A 17,988-nucleotide genomic window follows, 5' to 3' on the forward strand; every position below is an offset into this window, starting at 1 on the left:
ATTTAAATTATTTATTGACAATTCTTGGTGGAATTCCATTGTAATGATGTAATAATTTACTTGGTGCACTTAGTATTTTTTAAATTAATAACTTATATGTAAATATAAGTAATTACATCATAGGGATATACTGTTGTAGAAAAATAAATTTAAAATCATAATTACGCCGGTCATTTAAGAATTGACAGTGGTCAATAGCCTACTGATTTGAACAAATTAAAAAAACACAAACTACTGATGTTTTCCTTGTCTTATGCATCATGGTGCATGTATCTGTCGCCACCAAATAGTTAAATCAGCCACTGAACTGAGCGGTTGGGCGGTTCATAAATGCCGGCATTCAACCGAATGGCTCGGCTGCTGACTATTCAGTGGCGAAATATTTATCGCGCTATCCGTATGCTGTTATCTCTTTCAAATAAACACCGGCCACAGAACAACGTCTCCGTCTTCCTTGCAAGTTCTATACTCGCGCTCTTTCTAAAACAGTTTAACCGATTTATTATTGTATTAGCATCACTTTCATTCATTTATTTTTTTATATAAAATTCTGTATATTTATACAAATTTCTCTTTCCAAATTCGGTGTGAAATGTCCATTTGAAGATTACAAAAAATACAACTTCATTAAAAAAACTAAGAGACATACATAAATTCTTGTAAAGATACATAAGAATGTAGACTCCAATTACATCATAACGACACAAGACAAAGAAAAATAATCTAAAATTATGTAAATTTGATTGTAAATTCAGGTTGGAACAAAGAGCAGTAAACAGTGCGTGCAATTTTACTACTTCTGGAAGAAAGTTACCAAAGATTACAAGAGCCTGTACCTTAGATCATGGAGCCCAGACACAAATAAAGTAAGCGATTACATATTTTTCATATTTAAAGCAATAACTTTGTCAAACAAACATTTCTAGAAATAATGTTATTGTTCTTTAAGTAATATTTATATGTTTTACCATTTACCGACTTTTCTGTCTACCGGTCTCGTCGAGACACTAATTACACTAAAATTTGGGATTCTCGTTCCTCGTTTCTAGCAAGAGCAAATTGCTTAAATTAAGCAAGAAATAATTTGATAGTTGATAACAATTACATATTATGAAAGCTAGATTACCAAATGTCTAGCAGCTACAAACCGCATGGACAAGTGGATTGAAGAACTTCAGCCCTATGGAAAATTGGATACAAAAAATGTTTTCTTATGCGTGGTAAAAATTAGAGACATTAAATTATACGGCAAAGTTTCATGAAAATAAACAAAAAATATTTCAATAAAAACTAACTACTTCGAACGACGACACTAGTTCAAATATATCAACCGATGATAATAGAGTTGTGGGCGATATCTGGTTTACTTACCCCCAATGGACCGATCGGCAGGACTGACCGAGAAGAAGGGAAAGAAAACTTCAGATTAATTTCAGAGATACAAAACTTTCAAAAATCATAGCGCTGATAATACGATACTTCAAAATTAAAAAAAAAAAAAAAAAATCTGGCTTAGTTTAATAGTCAATTAACAAAATATTTTTTTGACCACTGAACCTCCGCATTCTAGCAACTTAAGAATCATTTTAATTAATTGACAAGAAATAAACACTGAGCAGAGTGTGCCCAGTGTTCATATTTATATTTTTGTTTGGGTTTTATATTTTTGTGCAACTAATATGGTGAAGATGAGTAATGGATTTTACATGTCAGTGTAATAAGTGTCCTGACGAAGAGACGGGTACGTCTCGAAACCGGTAGACATAGAAAAGTTGGTAAGTGGTTACTTACAAATATTTATAAAGCGATAATTTATGATACTTAGATGCGTTCGATCCATGTTGTAATTGCGTTAATCCTCATTTATGATTTGTTTGTTTAAGGGATGGTGGAGATGGGCGGGCCGGGGAGCTCGGCCCCCCTCCACACCCCCGGGGACCCCCGCCACCCCCACCACCCCCGCCACTGACAGTGGGGACGAGTTCCCTTGCAAGCTCTGTGGAAAGTAAGCTCAACCATTCTCTGCGCTCGTTAAATACCTTCTACACTTTCACAAACAGATCTAAAGATTTACCAACTAGCATGAACAAGTAGTTGAACATCAAAACTCCTACTCGGGATTCTTCTGCGGCTTGGGCTCCGGTGGATTATTGTCTCCGCCGATACGAGCCCCGACATATGGTTCTATTTGGTTTCCTGACGGACGGAAGTCCTGCGGTAATGTTTGCTGTAACTAAGGCGGTGATGTCCACATGCTCCACTCAGGAGCAGATGTGGAAAGAGAAGAAATTTATTGAGGCTGCTGGTTTCTCATGGCTTTTTAAACAAAAGTACTGAAATAGAATTCACAAAATAAGATACCATTAAGAAATTGGTGTTACCGACATAAATATCAGTTTTATTCCACTTCTTGCTGTTTTATTATTTTTTTGTGTGAAATTGAAATCAATTCTTACTTAAGATACTCGTAAAATGTCACTTGGCAGAAAATCAGTATTAAGTTACGCTACAACAAGAATTTTATTTTTAAAAAAGAGAAATACTAGTTCTTATTATTTAATCAGATATTTCAATTTTCAGACCATTTCCTAAAGGTCATAAATAACTTGCGCAGGAAAAATGGAAATCGAGTTGTGGTAGAGTGGGATTTGAACCTGGGACCTTCGGTCCGTGAGTCCACAATACTACCATAGGACCACAACCCGGTCCAATAAAAGATTAATATAGTTAGTTCACAGAGATACTTTTTAAACTGGTCGTTTTAATCATTGATCAGTATCACGTCTATAAAGTAACTCTAAAGTTGCATTAAGAATTCTATATATCTGTTGCATTAATAATATTTCCCCTATTCAAAGATTACATTGGTCCATTTTGATATTCAACTACTAATGCAGATAAATAAACACAAGAAACAGATTCCCTCCGTGTGCATGTCCCTATGCTCCGTTCCATACTGCTCTGTCTGTGGAATGCCATGCCTCTTCTTCGTGCGATCTTCCCATTACAATAAAGGAGTACGACAAGACTCTGTAATACCCGAGCTAGTTCTCACGATGTGTCTTGTGGCGTTTGTTTCAGAGTGTTTAACAAAGTTAAGAGCCGGAGTGCGCACATGAAGTCTCACCGTCCACCTGACGCAGAGTCCAAGAAGCCTCGGGTGGACCGAGACAAGCTCTCGGCTCTGGAAGATAAGCACCGCGCCTCCCCAACTGATAACCATTCCAAACCTTCAGCAGCCAATGGACAAACCTGCTCGATCCAATCTGCCTAACGTGAACCCCGTCACTTCCACTTAATTAATTAATATTAACTCATTCTATCGGTGTTCCATTAACTACCTACATATTACCTATTGCAGTTTCACACTGTGACTCAGAACTGGAAATATAGCATCTAAAAATATTATCACAGTACAATACATTAACCGATTATTTTTACTGTACTTTGTTTCAAATCACTGACTGTTACAAAACCATATCTCTTCTTTTACCTTGGATAAAGAAAGTGATCGAGTTTCAGACACAAGGTCAGTGATTTATTACGTGTTTCGGTGATTTCAAACAAAGTATACGTAATATAAAATAATAAAAAATCATTTTCAAATATTCATTTTTTGAAATCAAGAAAAGATTATAACGATAAATAAACATTGCTACATACCACCCTTTTGTTGAAAATCAAGTTAAGTTATTTCAATTTGAATGGATTTCAATCGAGACTTTTCAAAAATAACATAATCTAATTGAGTATTTTTTTTATATAAAAAATGATAACTTCAACCAAATATCTTTTATTATTTCGCATACTTCCAAAAGTTTACAAAATCAAATTGTTTTACTTTAAGAACTTTTTTTTAAACCCACATGATTTTTTGTACCTTGTACTGTTTAATTCTTTATTAATTGAAAGATTTTCAGACATGAAATTTAGATAATGTATGGTCATTTGTGTCATAACACTATTTTAGAGTTAATTTCTTAGCTTATTGGCTACATAGTTGTTTACAAAATCAATAAATCTCGGCGAATTTACATTTTTTCATTAAATATTTATTTAAGAATTCAAAATAAGATACTAGTACAAGTTATTTATATTTGTTTAAGTATAATATATTAATATGTCTTCTGTGTAATATTCAACAGATGTCAAACCAAGGATAACTGCTGGAGTCAACTACAGTTTGATTGAATAAATCTGAGTGTAACCCCGTTTAAATAACGCAAGATCACACTTAGAAAAAGCACAAAATTGTTTTTGAAATTAGATGCTGTCCCGAGTGTCCAAGTGTCCGAGAGTTATCTTGCCTTATTTCTGACTGACAAACAGACACTACTTTGTGAAACTAATCTCATAAGTTACTTGATGAATGAATGGGAAATATGTTACATATAACCAGTGGACGGTGAGAACTTCAGCAACGTAATAAAGCGGTCACCTCGATGATATTCCATATTGAACAGGAAACTAGAATTCAGTTAGCATTTACTTCATGTGAAAATGGAACTATACCGGCTGAGACTTTGCCATTCCTTCAGAATTTGAGAAATTTTCAGAGACTCCTCGAAATTTCAGTGTTAACAAAATATAACTGGAATACTAAAACATATCAATGTTAAACTTTAACTGTTTGCCATAAAGAGTTTAATAAACAAATGTAGGTTGTGTAAATTACTAGAAATATAATTTCTTTTTTGTAGTCCTTAAGGAACGCACATTTATGTAATGAAAAATACAAATTATTGTAAGAACTTCCGCATGAATATTATGTTATACCCCGCAAGTCGGTTTACATTGTGAATCATAAATGAGGGTTCTCAGATTGAAATCCTAATGGGCAACGATTTATTATTATATCTATGAAAATGTGACAGTTTGCTGCAAACTAACCCTACGCTAGAAACGTGTACTAAGCGAGTGCACAGTGGTCCGTTCTCGGGAGCGGAAAGTTCCCACACTCCGCCGAGCCAGTGTGGCAACTGCAGTAGTAGAATAGTGGTTCCCGATCCCAGATGAACGCAAGTTTTGAGGGTGGAAGGATTTTTCGATGTAATGTTTTGTACAAATTGAAAAGTGTAACTTTATGTAAATTCTACTTTCTTCAAGCAAATGAATGGTTGTGCTCTTTTCCAAAGTTTTCCATTAATGTTGTTACAAAATAAATTAAAACCGTCTTTTTGAAAGTACCCTTTAGGAATGGCAATATGTGTAAAATAAAAGCCAAGAAGAATAATCAGTATTAAATATAGTAATTTTTCACGTACGATTAAATTTACTTTAGGTACGTAATTGAAATTTGTAATTAAGCGCATAATATTATGTTATTTATTAAAAATCAACATTTTCCTCTTTACAATTAAAACAAAATATTTTTTTAGAAAAATATGTGCTAAAAACTTCCATTCGGTTACATCGTATGACAATCACAAACCAAACAGTGGCAAGAAATAGATTCTAATTATCTGCAAACTCGGTCCTCTCACATTTCTTGTTGATTTGACTCTGTCATACCAATGGACATATAAATGCGTGCATGCGCACATAGTGAATCTGTTTCTCTCCGCCCATTAGGGTGGCATATTTTGTGAAACAACTAAATATTTTCTTTAACTGATGAAAACTATTTTCAAATGTATCAGGGTTCTCTGTAAATACATAATATTAGATCTATCGTAATATGTTTAAATAAATGCCTAATATATTTAAAAACACGTTTTTATAAAACAATAAACTTAAATAAAGAAATTAATAAAAATATATTAAAATACTTATAAATACTTTTTTAAAATAATGACTTTATGTTGATGTTTTTATTATACGTATAACTAAATTGTATTTATTATGTAGAAAGGCGAAATATGCCTGATGACAAATCTTCTATGTTTCTAGTGACCTTTCTATCCGAGCCTTGATCCAATCCATTATATCTGTTGCACAAATCCAGGGGTTTTATTTCACTGTCCAATTATTATTCTATATTTTATTGTTTGTTGTTTATTATCGGGTTATATTTTTTCCGTGGAAATAATGTCAATTTAATAGAACAATATAGTAAGTTGAGAGAGCGTTTATAACAAAATCGTTTCTTACGCTTCTTCTAGATAAATAATTATTGTGAATGATCTATGGTTTCCTCGAATTGTGCAAGAATTTAAGTTGACGCAAGTGAAGCATTTTAACAGGAATGACAATTGGAAGTTCATTCAGAGGGGTGGATCAGAACACGGACACACATAGCGTACGATTTGAGATAAATTGTGATAAATAGATATACATATTTACTGCCACGGATGTAGGTTAAAGTAGTTCCCACTTTCCGCACGGTGTCTACCACCGATTCCCGCTTCACTGATTGCATTGGAGAATGAGCGCGCCGAGGATACGTACGCGTACGGTATATCGGTACGGACAAGTGAGAAGACGGAAGCGGAGAAATGTCTCCAAAGTTGCTCGCGAAGAAATGAACATTTGCAGTTTCGCGAGTTCATCCGCCCCTCTCGAGAACTAAGTGCCTTTGAAATGTGAAAACAAAATGTTTTACCGAAGGCATAAAAAAACCTTTCGAGTATTATTGTATTTATGAAAATAATGAGGATATTATCTTTCTCTCTTTATCGGTCACTAAAAGTTTATGTATATATTTATGAAAATTTACTTATTGATGAAATTTAGTATACACTACATATATTAATTATAAGCATTAAACAGATGACACCGAGTGTGTTATTCATATAAATCTTATATTTACACAGATCTATCGAATGGCTATAATTTTAATGAAATATACTTTAATCTCATTAATGATAATGGAATACATTATGAATGTATGTATATTTAGCTATATTTAATGTGAAACACTATTTTTTATCTTCAAAGTGAATTGTGTACATGTATAGTAATATAATAAAAACTATAAAAACAAAACCATATTTTTCAAATGATAATTTAAGATATGTGTATACGCGCGCCTCAGATAGGCTAGTACGCGCGACACGTGTCCACAAGTTTACACAGAGAAGTTAGATAGGAACTTTGTAATTATCGGTAAAGCGACGTACCGATACCACTCTGTGTTGTGATCTAGGAACTGTGTATTACTTACTCCCGCTAGCGTTAGGCACGCAGAACGCGGGCTAGACTCGGTGTTAGAAATGAGGGCCAGACCTCGAGAACTCTGCATATCGTTGAACAATAATAACATTAATACAAGTACTTTACGGGCGGCCTAGGAGCCTCCCACTCTACACAGTATTGTGATTTTAAGGCAAGTTTCCTTCGCTTACTCGATGTTGTCCGGGAAAGGGTAGCTAAAGACACGATAACTTTCATTTAACTTTACCCGACGGTTATTTTATCGTTCCCCTTCACATCCGCCGCTGTCGCTGAGTTCATTGTGAGGCCCGCGCCTCTCCCAGTCGACAGCGGGTCGTGGCCAAATATACCTACGTATAAGAGACAATCTTTTTTAACTTTAAATATGTATTCATGTTGTAGACGAGCCCGCGAGAGTTATGTTACAGAATACAAATATGTTGTAATTAGGAATAGACAAATATTGATGTGATTTCACCATAGCTTAGTCCTTCTCCAAACTGTTTAGTGTCCCCCCTAGCTCTAGCTAGCGCTTAATGGAGTCATCACAACTTTATAGTTGCGTAGGTTTATTTGTTAATCGGTGTATTTGGAATGTTACGTACAATTACTTAGTCAATGCTCACCTTCTCACCTGTCGTACGTTTCCCTCCCTCGGTTGACCTCAATGCCGGTACATACATCCCGCATCACAACGTACAACGGAGCCTTTTCTCAGGTTAGCGTGATGTGAAAACCCCCCAACAATGATCTCGTCCGTTCGCCGGTAATATATAACTCGGCCTGCGTCGAGTATTCTGCTCAAAGTAATCTAGTCATGGTAGAAGTAACATATCGTTTTATGAATAATCTCACCCAATAATGTGTGTGCCAAACGATGTTTCAGTGACGAGTAGCTACTCTACTGAGACCACTGAGAAGGTGCTCTATAGCCAATAACGACACTGATCCCTATCTATTGCTATTGTCTATCGTCGGAGTCAGTTTTTGACTTTATAATGATTACATATTCTCGGCAACGATGTTACATGTCTTCGGTGTTTAGGTTATGCTCAAGTTAGTTTAGTAAGCTCGTGCTGACGAGTCCAGTGCCAAATCGGGCGGATGTGTCGAACCCGGGTTCAGGATGTGTCCTCTCGTGTGTATTAAGTCTGTTTCCATTTCCACCTCGGTGACTAAAGATGACTGTTTCGTTGACCTGTTACTACTATTACTATTGACTTAGCTAATGTACAGTTTTCAAGATTAATCTCTGTGTCTTTGCCATTAAATGGCCTAAATTAGGTAAAGTAACCAATACGAGTGAGAGGAGTAACTATGTAATGTAAATAGACAAAGTATTCATGTAAATGTTTAAATGTACCTTTACAACACAAATGTCATAAATTATATTTCTATTTATCTTTTTTGTTAGATATTTTGTTGATGTTTCTATTATAAAATATTTGACATTTTCTGAATATATTAAAATTAAGAAAATAAAATCTGAGTGTCCGTGTCGCTAAATTTCATACAAAAAAATATTCCTTTTCTCGACAGAGAAATATATAAAAAGACAATTTTCAGATCGTATTACATGTTGTTTACTTTCCCCAGAGTGGCGCGGGATCTCCCGCACATTCCTCACATAAATATTTTTTATATAAACTTACGGAAGAATTGCAGCCAGACATACTGGCGTGTTGCCATACTACAAAATGTTTAATATTTTTATTACAAAATACAAGTAAGTCACTACCGGCAACACCGCCAGCCGCTCGGCTTACAGTTCTCACCGCTGAGTTACAATTAATTGTTTTAGACAAATTTAAAGTGAATGAATGTATTACGATATTTAAAAAAAAAACATATATATATATATATATATATATATTATGTCAATGTAATACGTATTATGTTTAACTTCATGTAATATAAAATATAAGTAAATATATTTAAAATATAACTGGTTTTATTTATTTTATTTACTTTACATTCTCCCTGTCAGGATTACCTATCGAATGCACCATTAGGAGCGGAAATGGAGCAGTAGTGGGTGATTTAACATTTTTGTACTTAAAATGTGATTATTCATGTTAAAGGATGAAAAGGCGAGTTAATGGGTAACTCACAAATGCCGATTTCAAAGTTACCTAGTTGCGGTAATTACCCCGCAATATCTACGTCTGTCGAGATATTGATATACATATTTATGAAATCCTAAGAGGGTCAAATTATAGTGTTAGTCTACCAAGATTTAGACATACCTAAAATAATCTTAAGCCATTATATCTGTGTCTCGGGTCTAAAGGGGCCAATGACGGATGAATTTTTTTTCTTGCCAACGTTTATTATAGAGAGTCGATTCAATTAAAAAATACACATATTTAAGAAAATTATATACACACGCATATATCTGGTAGTGTTTTTTTTTATTGAAAATAGTTTCGAACACCTCGAAGAGTTTATTATAACGTCACAAAATAGCTGTAAAATTACTCTGACGTAATGTTGTGATTTGCGACATCAGCCCTCTTAGACCCGAGCCACAAATATTATTATATTCACACGGACACGACGAACGCGGGATGACCCCGACATCCAATCACCGCAAAATAATCTCAACCATTAGGGTAGGAGGAATCGGAGCCGCTCGTTACATTTCTACTCCACTACAACATGGCTGACTGTAAATAATCCATTGCGTAACAATAACATCACAAAACAATAAAGAACAAGTAATATGAATAAAACAAAACATTATATTTGTGTTTTTTTATTATATTTATTTCAACAATAAATACAACAACCTCACATCCCTCGCTCCTCAAAAGAGCAATCACTTTAGCATTGCACCTCGGACTTATTATGGGTTAGTCAAAGTGGAGATCGATAATTCAATTACCCTTTTGAGAAAAAAAAAACAAAGGCAAACATCATATGAAGAGCTTAAGATTAACCTAGGAATTCCTTCCGGTAAAGTTAACAAAATGTGAATGTACTAGAAAATAGCCAAACCGAGTGAACCAAATAGACAATCAATAAAAATTTTAAATATAGTAATCGCTCACCGTGCAATTTGTTTATTGCGAAAATATAAATGTTCTAAAGGAATCTTCACAGACCGCCTCTCTAATCCTCGGAGAGATATGATTCTCGATGCAAATATTTGTGGCGGTGGAAACAAATTTGTAAGATTCCAATGTTGCTTTAATTTTAATTAAGTAATATCGCAAGTGTCCGAATCATCTACGACTATTGCTTTTGCCCCTTCATAAGTTGATCAAAAAAGACACTTATCGGACAAATTCCTTTTAATTCAAATAGAAATTATACACTTCTAATATGTGTGTTTAAAATAACTCATAGTTAAGAAACATACGAATGCATTTATTACATCAAACAAATGTAAGAATTGTTTTATACAAAAATATACTGTATTAACACAACACGTGCAATATGTATATGCAGATAGTATATTATTATTAGTAGTACGTAATATTAACAATTCGAGTCGAGTGAATAAGTACGGGTCAAAGTGCAAAACACACAGTTCGCTGGCTGAGAAATTCCAGAATAATAATAGTCTTAAATATTTTGGCAGACACACCTGCGAGACTTTGTACAAAGTAAATCTAATGTGTAGGTAATATAATAAAAAAATCTTGAGAGCGGTAAGTTATAAAATTTGCTACATAAAACTTATCTAAGAAAAGAATTCAAAATTTCCCCGCACAATAATCTGCAAAACTAAGATATTCAAACACATTTTGTATGTTTGATTAGTAACACACTGCCAGAAACCATATAAAAATAAAATTGAAATACACTTTTTCTGTCACATATTATTATACGCTGTTATGTACACACTTCCTATACAAATATTGCGCAAATAACTGCAGAACCATAACAGTAGCAGTACCTCGTGAATACGATACCGAGAAGTGAAGCAATAGGAGTCTCGGTACACTCGCAGAGTCATGTCACTTCACAGCCCACATCACTGGCCGAGTTGCACACGGCACTGTGTCCTGCATCGTGGCGGATTACTATGAGACGGGTAACGGTTCTTGCGGCACCGCTAAACCAAATGTTATTTTTACTTTTCCAAATGAACTCATTGCACTCGAATAATATACTACAGATGTATGAATATATGGTAATACTAAATGCAGTACCATATATGCCATGCACATGTAACATACATATATACAATTGACAGCGACAATTTAATTTAATGAAAATTTTTAGAAATCGTTTGATAGAACGTAAACACAAAATTTTTTGATTTTAGGATCGGGGACGGACATTAACAATATTTCGGACCAGAAAATAAAATAATAATAAAATTATATTTTAATGTATTTTGTTAAGATTAGGAATATCACAACGCACGACAACAGAGCAGTCCCATTGGAAAAGTAACAAACAGATAGTTGATAACTGCACTGCGACTAGTTTAGGGGGGAGCAGCCTCGTCTGTATTCCGATTATTTGTCTGGCTTCTTCCCTTTTATTACAACCGGTTTGTTCTTCAAAGTTCCCTTTTTACGTCTCGCAGTCTGAAAGGAAACAAACACAAATAAATTACTTAGCTGCCCATTGACATAACATATTTGTTTTTATTCTGATAAAATTGGAAGATTACTCATTGCCCATTGTGATACGCAGTAATGCATTAAGAGAATGCAATTTCTTTAGACCTACTGGAATGCTCCTTATTTTGTGTTATTCAAAGATATGTAAAGTTCCCAATTTCGCATTGATTTAATATACTTCTTTCTAGTCGGTCCCTCGTGACCACCGTGAAGCTGCAGTCCTTCACTTGTCTCAGCACCCCGCATTTGTGAGAGCCGTCACGAAGGAAGAGCCTGATGCAGTTTTCATCCGGTCAGACCGGCGCCCGGGATACCTCCCTCGCCCTCTTCTTCCCTCTACGCTGCTGACCGCAACAAGCTTCTTCTCTCCTTGCGAGGTGACATAAATGTCTGCAAAAAGAAGCTGACGATCTGTACCACAATCCGCCTTCGGGTATGTCTTCACATTGTGGAGCGGAGACCTCCGTTGTTTTTCGTCTTTTTGATGACAACATCTGTCTTCGGGACATATCAGAGTGTATAAACGTCTTGTGCGGTGTTTAAACCGTGTATTAAGTATTGTGAATTTTCGGTCAATGCAGAACTGCAGTAGTCCTACACCTCGCTCGTATCGTAACCCCATTCCGTATTTACCAACTACACTCCTCGCTCGTATCGTAACTTACAGTGCTCCCCGTTTGATCGTCATTGTACACACAACAACTAACTTAAATAAAATAAAAACATGGTAAACATACTAAAATTATATGGAGAGTTTATAGAAAATATTATCTAAAGACAAATTTACTGGTATATATATCATACAAAAACCCCTTAAAGGGAAATGGTAATTATATACCTAAACAACATGGAATTGCAATATTAGTTCTTCAAATATTAGTCAGGTTGAATACCTTTTTGGATATGAACCCAGAGGTTTTGATCTGCCTGTCGGCTACAGGCAGACGGGGACGGTTGAACTCGTTAGGCTTCTTCACCCTGGAAAATAAATTCATATTAACCAAGTTATTTATTAATGGAAATACATATATGAGAACAGATGATATGAAATAAAGATACATAAAAATAAATAAGTATTAAGTACGGAAATCCCACCGAGCCGATTTGTGGATTGCAGAGTGCGATCCCCTCGAAGCTGTAATATCACAACTCGTACATGGCAGTTCTAATGTTTACGTAATTAAGTATAATTACCTATAGATCCTGACGAGCCAGTGCTCTGTGGTGTAGGCCTCCTCCAGAAAGGTAAGAGAGAAGCCCTTGTTGCCGGGCACCGCCTGCCGCGTGCGATCGAAGCCGGCCGGAATGCGAGCGTCGCCCCGGTTCCCCTCGAAGCCGTAATACGACAACTTGTACATGAGGCAGTTCAGGAGCGCCGGAGCACCTTCCGAGTCTATTCGGAACTCACCGCGCTCCGTAAAATAATCATTTTCCTGGAAAAGTTACATTTTCAGTTAAATTTACATAATATGTTAACTTTGCATACCTCTTTGAAAATTATCATTCGTATATGTAAAAAAATTAACACGTTCACAGTTATGCCGGATATAGCTGTCATACTCCCTATGGATCGCTCGCAATAGACCACGGGTGGGTGTTACACGATGTAAAAAAACCTCCAAAGGTGGGGGGTACCTCTGTGGTGATGATATATTGTGTGACCCGGGACGACAGCCACCTATTGACATGCCCGCTCATGGGAGAAGGCTGCACTCCTGGGGAACTAATTGAGGCAAACGACAATGCGATATCTGTCGCCGCATATTGGAGTGGCAGGATATGATCCAACCGGACACGCTAAGCAAGTAAGTAAGCTGTCCAAAGACATCGGTAGTGAAAAGACGGCTGAAGCCTACGTGAAACTGGAGTAATTATATGGTAGGAGATATTGTGTCCCTATAAAAAACTGCCCGCAACAAGTGTCCCAGTAATAAGATTTATTTCAAACCATCAACTACGGTCCAATCGGAAGTGAAATGCTCCAAAAACTAAGAAAGTTATAATATGTGTCCATAGTGCAAGAGATAAGTGTCTGCAGACTTGTTAAATAAATATTTGCATTCTTATGATTTACCAAAATATTTCAAATTTGGGAGGTATCTGCAACTTAACCGGTTGCAAATAAGTCACTATTAAAAAATGACAATTAATGATAGAGCGGGGTTCGGAACCTCCGACAAAGAATGGCGGTCAGCGCTATATAAGCTCCTGATGGGGCTATACTATTGTGACGGGTCCTCGTAAATTGACTCTCACCCTCCGAGCCCGGGTCGTTAAAGATTCTGGCTACTACACTGGGAGGGCGAGTGTTCTCATAGTGCTAAATCTCCCCCTCCGAGACCAGATACTTATGATCTTATCTCACCCTTATGTCTTTGGGATGCTCTCCTTCGGCGATGCGGACCATCCACAGGAACTTGTTGATGTCGTCCCCAGAGTAGCCGATGGCGCCCCCAAATATGACGAGCACGTAGTCGACGCCCAGCTCGCCCATGATGTCATAAGCGGCACTCTCGTTGGAGGCCATGGCTTTCCCCACCAGCGCGATGTGCGAGTTGTTCCACGTGTTATTGTCCACTAGTGTTGTCCGATTGGCCATGCCCGCTATCTGCAACGTCCCAAAATGATTAATTACTAACTCTATGAAGTCATCAGCCAGCAATAGTTTAAACAACCGGGAAATTCCAAACAAAAATATATCACTTTAATAGTATTCATGTTAAAATTCACAATTCAAATCATCTCTATAGTAAATATTGACAAATTTAAATAATAAGTAAAATACTTTAATACCTACATAAATATAATTAAAATGCTGTTCCACCAAGAAAGAACCTATTGATAAGTACATATCTGTGCTGACACGGAAACGGGCACAAGTCGGTTTTTTTGCCAAATCGAGTTATTAATATCATTTTATACTCCATTTACAGACACACAAGTAAAATAAAGAAAAGTAAAATAATTCCTCACCATAACGATAAAAAGGCAATTTTACATTTGGGCCTAAGTCGATATTTGTAAAATAGTATCAAAGAAAATAGACCTGACTCGAGTCGCGCCTTCTTACAAACATTTTGATCAAATTTGTAACATGGAATACGGGCACAAGTCGACTTGCTCCCGCAGTGATATGATATGATATTGTAGAAGGGTACAAATTTTATCTCTGGTCGATGTCATCGTCAAACCTGAAGTATATCAGAATAGCAGAGGAAGGATGAAAGCCGAGTGAACGCGGTTGAAATGCGATCTCTTAGACGAATGTGTGGGAAATCAATGTTAGACAGGGTTACAAATGATGAAATCAGGCGAGAGTGTAAATCTGAGTCAGGTATAATTGATAAAATTAAGAAAGGATCTCTGAGATCGTTTGGTCATGTGGAACGAATAGATGACAAAAAAATGGTAAAACAGGTATATATGGCGAGAACGAATGGTAACGTGGGACGAAGACAACCAAGAAAGACGTGGCATGATTAGATAAAACAAAATCTTAAGTCTGGCCATGTCAAAAGCAGGCAGAACCGAAGGGCGTGTATGAATGTGGAAAGAGCTTGAAATGTAAGCCAGGATAGACGTGTGTGGCTGTTTATTCTCTCTGCCTACCATTACGGAAAATGGCGTGATGGTAGTAGTAGTAATATCAGTAGAACAGCAAAGGGCAGAACCCTCAGGAGAAAGTACCAATATCCTTTGCGCCTCCACCATAGTTGAAGGTTGATGGTGAGCTTGAGAAAGAAGAGATAAGTAGAAATGTAGAAAAAAATAGTGTTTAGTGGAAATATAACTCCAATTTGAGCAATAGCAAAGCTAAAATGGGTCTATGAATTTAGGCCTAAATGCACTTAGTGCCAAATCGATTGTATGCAATCTCGTAGAAAATACTCTATTTAAATATATTCAAGCATTGAAGTTGAAAATTTCAAGTCAGATAATTTGTAATTAATAAAAAACCACCGCAACTCTAGCTGTCAATAAGTAAAACAGCCATACTGTAAAATTACACCACACAGACTTATGCCCCTTTTCCGTGTCAGCACAGATATTATGTTTGTATATGGCTGATGAAACCCGATGATATGTTACTATTGGTTTGATATATATTTATTACCGAGCACGTTTCCATATTACTAACGATCCTGGCAGTCAGAAATAAGAAATGTCGTATCATTTCATCGTTGCAATAACTACTGCGTCCAATATTGAATGCGTGTACCTGATAACCGTAGTCCCACCATGACATGACTCGAGCGTCATCATCAGTATTCTGCGACAGCCAGTAGTACGCCTCTCGGAAGTCATCCAAGATCTGCCGCGATCTAGAAACACCAGGAAAAGATAATTGCCACCATACATGAAAGTAGATGTGCGTGTCTTACGTTTTTTTGCATAAGAAGTAAACAAAAATATACCAATGTATACATCTGAAACCGAGTTAAATAAAAATGTCACGATTTCAGAAACAAGCGCTTAAATAGGGAGCAGTGGAACAACTATCTTACTTCAGAAAGTACTTTAGAAACGAGAAGAACAGCAGAAAGTAGGTAAACTGCAACACAGCAGAAACTCGATACTATCTGATGCACAGCACTAATAATATGTACGTATGTATTAAGATACATACGAATACAAAATAATATAATATTTTTAAACTGAACTAGGTTCTCGATGGTTGGCTCAAACTGCTACAAAAAATGGAATGCACAAATAAAATCAATCCTTCTAGAAAACATGCACTACTACCGAACGCTGCATACATACGATGGTGAGCACGCAAATAGGGACGCTTGTGTAAAAAGTACAAAATCATCATTTCACTACGTATACGTAATGTCCCGTCTCGATTGAGGATTAAATTCCTCACATTTCAATTTTCGCACGTATCTTCTCCCATAACTGTCCACACGCTGACGGACATGTCCTCGTGAGCAGCAAACTCTATTATTTTATTTCTACGGCTGTCTTAAGGGAGGTCATTTTTCGAGATCCGAACCTTTGTAGTCTTGTAAAGTTGTCTTCCTTCTGTGTTGTTGTGTAGGGATATTTTCACAGGTTTTATGATTTTTTACATGTTTCATGGTATTAAGTATCACATTTCTAGAGATTTTTATAGGCTTGAAATTTGTCATATGCTCCAATATTCATCTCGTTGGGACATTATTATTTTCCTGATATTGGGATCGCAATGTTTATTTTGACCCATAATATGCGCAGATTTTTTTTTTGAACTTGTAAGATAGTTCAGAAAACCCAATTACAAGTTATGGAGTAGAGAAATCAGAAAACTTGCTTACATGACGGTAGCAAAAATATGACTAACAATAAGTGTCCTTATTAATTTGCTCGCCAACTACCTGCTTGATTCCAGGTATCTAACCAAACAGTGACACAGTGACAAAGTGACTCAGTTTACGGAACAAATCCAACACACACGGTATCACCCAAAAAAGAAACATATTGATGATAACAGTATACCCTTTCCATTTGTACATTATTTTATAATAGAGATAAAACCATCCGCTTCTTGCTTCGGGGTAAAATTTCTAAGAAAAATGTAAAAGCATAAATTATTAATGGAGACATTGTTGACGGGATTGGAAATAGCGCACAAGTGTCCCTATTTGCTTGCTCGCCACTGTAAGTGCAAATGTACAAAAATCTGGCACACTCTGTACGTAATGTATTATAATGCCTACATTTTGCACAATTCATATTTCTAAAACACAAGTTTTGACAAAAAGTAAACTACCCGATATACCCCGAGGATCTACCGACTATAAAAATATGAAAACTTATTGCAATGTCGCCTTACCCTCCTTCATCCCTTGAGAAGCAAAACATTATGAAACAAAAAAATATGTTAATAAACAAGTGTGGAAAGAGAAATAAACAGTTAAAAGCATGTACGAGGGTAGTCCCAATAGTACCTGGCCTTACATACAGATGGCGTTAGTTGGTTGAAAACTATTTTTTTGTTCGAAAGTACCAACCTTATAAAGCTTAAGTTTGAAGTTTGACAATGATACGTTGTTTTGTCTTTGATTGACAGTCATCAGTAGTGAATGCCCTCAGTGAATTTATAAACATGGAAAAAATTGGTCATCGTTATGTGATGCAATACTTTTATTTAAAAGGACTCAGTCTGACCGACATCAAAGACGAGCTTGATCCGATTTCGGGGGAGTCTGCATTTTCATCAATAATATATAGGGTGGCAGAGTTTAAACGAGGTCGTACGAGCTGCAAAGACAAACATTATGGGGGTCGACCAAATGAGCTAACCACGCCAGTAAATGAGAAAAAAGTCCACAAAATT

At 36.1% G+C, this 17,988-nt stretch overlaps 2 protein-coding genes across 2 annotated transcripts in view; one reads left to right on the forward strand and one right to left on the reverse strand.

Annotated features, from left to right (window-relative positions):
* Positions 1-9,034, forward strand: part of LOC148272612 (uncharacterized) — a 303,353-nt gene extending 294,319 nt beyond the window's left edge. Inside the window, 3 exon segments of the mRNA XM_088239811.1 lie at positions 756-866; positions 1,884-2,005; positions 4,146-9,034. Of these exon segments, the coding sequence (XP_088095937.1) occupies positions 756-866; positions 1,884-2,005; positions 4,146-4,191 (279 nt within the window). The 3' untranslated portion in view covers positions 4,192-9,034.
* Positions 9,035-9,836: 802 nt separating this feature from the next.
* Positions 9,837-17,988, reverse strand: part of Stt3B (catalytic subunit 3B of the oligosaccharyltransferase complex) — a 33,600-nt gene continuing 25,448 nt past the window's right edge. Inside the window, exons 9-13 of the mRNA XM_088239820.1 lie at positions 15,889-15,991; positions 14,035-14,277; positions 12,864-13,102; positions 12,563-12,647; positions 9,837-11,633 (exon numbers count right to left, since the gene is read on the reverse strand). Coding sequence (XP_088095946.1) covers positions 11,562-11,633; positions 12,563-12,647; positions 12,864-13,102; positions 14,035-14,277; positions 15,889-15,991 — 742 coding nt within the window. The 3' untranslated portion in view covers positions 9,837-11,561. The remainder of the gene's footprint in view (positions 11,634-12,562; positions 12,648-12,863; positions 13,103-14,034; positions 14,278-15,888; positions 15,992-17,988) is intronic.

This window comes from Micrasema longulum, unplaced genomic scaffold (genome assembly GCF_059751315.1).
Source record: "Micrasema longulum isolate JH-2025_06_02 unplaced genomic scaffold, ASM5975131v1 h1tg002274l, whole genome shotgun sequence".
Classification (NCBI taxonomy): Eukaryota; Metazoa; Arthropoda; class Insecta; order Trichoptera; family Brachycentridae; genus Micrasema; species Micrasema longulum.